This window comes from Mandrillus leucophaeus, unplaced genomic scaffold, assembly GCF_000951045.1.
Source record: "Mandrillus leucophaeus isolate KB7577 unplaced genomic scaffold, Mleu.le_1.0 Scaffold592, whole genome shotgun sequence".
Classification (NCBI taxonomy): domain Eukaryota; kingdom Metazoa; phylum Chordata; class Mammalia; order Primates; family Cercopithecidae; genus Mandrillus; species Mandrillus leucophaeus.
In genome coordinates, this window is record NW_012106386.1 from 1,315,614 (window position 1) to 1,318,229 (window position 2,616).

Here is a 2,616-nt window from a genome sequence, read left to right on the forward strand (position 1 = left end):
AATTGCATCTTTCTTTATATGAAAACCACTTCACAATGTTAAGTTTACCTTTTCGTATTAGTTCCGAGCCCGGGGTGGCTGGTAAAATTGTTGAGTTGGCCGAGTGGATCTTCTTGGCTGGCCATCACCTCCCCTACGGAACTCCAGAGTTTGGTCGTAGGTGCCTTCTTCCTCCTATTTGCAAAGAGTAGTGATTTTACATGTTCAAAATGGCTCCAAGTTTCTTAAGTAAAAAAAATTTTATGGTCCCTATTTTAATAATATCTCTCTTAAGCTGCCCCAGAATTCACACATGTCAACTTTTACAACAGAGGGAGGCAAGGGGAAGGAAAGAAAAAAAAAGAAAGAAAGAAAAGAAAAAGTAAAAACTCTTTTGATCCTTGGTAATAGAAAAACGTCGTTTATAGTAGTAAGATTAGAACTGCATTTTATTCTAGAAAAGGAAACTATTTCCAAATAATAGCAAGATCATCTCATCAAATGGCTTGACACAGTGCGGTAAAAACATACAGAAAAGCAAGTATTATAATAACGATTTTCTTGAATATTTGGGCTTCTAAATGTTTCTAGGTATTTATCATGGAAAAGGGTTTCGGTAGAATAAAGAAAAGCGGTTGAAGAGCCAAAGAATGTTCACCAGCTGTCTGTCCCCATCTGATGAAATCTCCAACACTGTTAAGAACCTTACATCTAGAGACAGAAAAAAATAGTGGTTTGGAATAGGGGAGGAATACAATTTACATATAAAGAAAGCTTCATGCAAGATAGAGAGATCACTACAGTAAGACTCAAACTATTTTATTTGCTTTCTTACTGAGTGGGTATATCTACCAGCTCAAGGAGTAGCATAGGGAAATTAGGATAAGCAGATTAAATAGCAGAAACAGTATGGTTAATTATAATATTTGAAAAGGACTTAGAAGCAACAAAATATAGCCAAAGCCACACTGGTTTCTTACTGAGTGCTGCCACCCTGTTATTTTAGTGTTTTTGAATTAACACAGCTATGAAGTATGTGCCCTATGAAAGAGAGAAAAAATTAGCTCTCAGTTTTGTTTATGAAAAAGAAAGCATCTATTTCACTAAGTAGGCAGTTTAAATTACAACTGAATTATCAGAGCACAATAATTTGCATGATTTTGGAAATTAATCCTATTTTTTCTCTTCCTTACTTATCTTTGAATCTTCTTTCTAAAAATATTGCTTTCCTTTGACCTTATTAAAAACATAGAAAAGTAAATGAAAAGACTGAGTTCTAGTCTTTAAATTTTTATAGATCGAATTACTGCAATTTTACCTAATGGAAACAAAGATGGCAAGATAATTTGGTCAAATCCTATTATTTAGCAATGATTTTAAAATTGGGCATGAACATAATTCTCATTTTAGACATCCTCCACAATATTCTTTAAAAAAAAAAAGAACTATTATTTCCACTTTATATAAAGAATACTGAGGCTTGGGAAAGCTTTGTGACTTTGCCCTAATACTTTTAAGACAGTAGTATCTTTGGGTTTTGCATTCTAACACTGCTGTTTAAATCTTTAAGTCTCAGTCTGCATGTTAAAGAAATAAGCCAATAGCCAAAAATTAATGATCATCCTGAGGGGCCTATCATCACTGAAAGAAAAGAATGCAGAAATCTGACAATATATCTGGTATAATTAAATAACTGCCTTTTAGAGATCAACTTCCAAATGAGTTTTCCTTTCCCTATATCCCTTTCATTAACAATCAATCTCAAAATGGTTAGAAGCATCAGATATTATATCTGTAATTTAGCAAAGCAATTAAAATGCAGTGAGAAAAATATAAAAGATTCAGGAAAGAAGTTATTTTTTATTATTCTAGTCAGTGTTCTGAATGATTTTCAAGTATTATAGCTAAATGTGAAAAGTAGCTATTTTAAGACAAATGACAACATTTGAAACTCTGCATATTAACTGAAAACTATGAAAATATATTTGGTACTGTAGGAGATGAAGTAATTATTTCAGGAATGAGAATGAAATACTGTTTTTCTCCACACTTGGCTGCAGAACTGGCTGGAGAACATCTAAAAATCTGTATTTTATTAATAAAATACACAGAGATAGGACACTGTATTTGCTGAGAGAGTGATCTGGATTTACATAATAAAATGGCAATGCTATTTGAAAATCTATCTCTATCTATTGTGTTTAAAGAACTCATGAACTGAACTAACCAGATCCAAGTAAATGGTTTTATAGAGATGACCAACCATGAGATTTCTTTCACATAACTCATAACTTGATGTCTTTAATCTGTCTATATAAAGTAGAAGCCAAAAAAAGGTAAAAAAGATACCAACAGTTTGGTTTTCAGTTACAGTATTGTCAGAGGCACAATCTGTGCTTTTTAACTTTTAAAATATTCGTCCTGCACAGCTGTTGAGAGCAAATCTGGTTACCCACAACAATTACTTCTTATAGTCTATGGCTAGTAATTTTTAGCACAGAATGGGTACTTCTTTCCTCTTTATATAACACACAGCTTGATTTAATAGATCAGTTTATTTTCAGTCATCTTTGAATGAAATTTGTACTTTATTCCTCTTCAAGCCTATCTTCTTCCTTTAGGTCTCAGTACTCTCTA

The 2,616-nt window shown here is 32.5% G+C and overlaps 1 protein-coding gene across 1 annotated transcript in view; it reads right to left on the reverse strand.

Annotated features, from left to right (window-relative positions):
* Nucleotides 1–2,616, reverse strand: part of TDRD3 (tudor domain containing 3) — a 47,307-nt gene that overhangs the window by 6,393 nt on the left and 38,298 nt on the right. The window contains exon 3 of the mRNA XM_011999427.1: nt 49–174. Within this exon, the coding sequence (XP_011854817.1) occupies nt 58–174 (117 nt within the window). The 3' untranslated portion in view covers nt 49–57. The remainder of the gene's footprint in view (nt 1–48; nt 175–2,616) is intronic.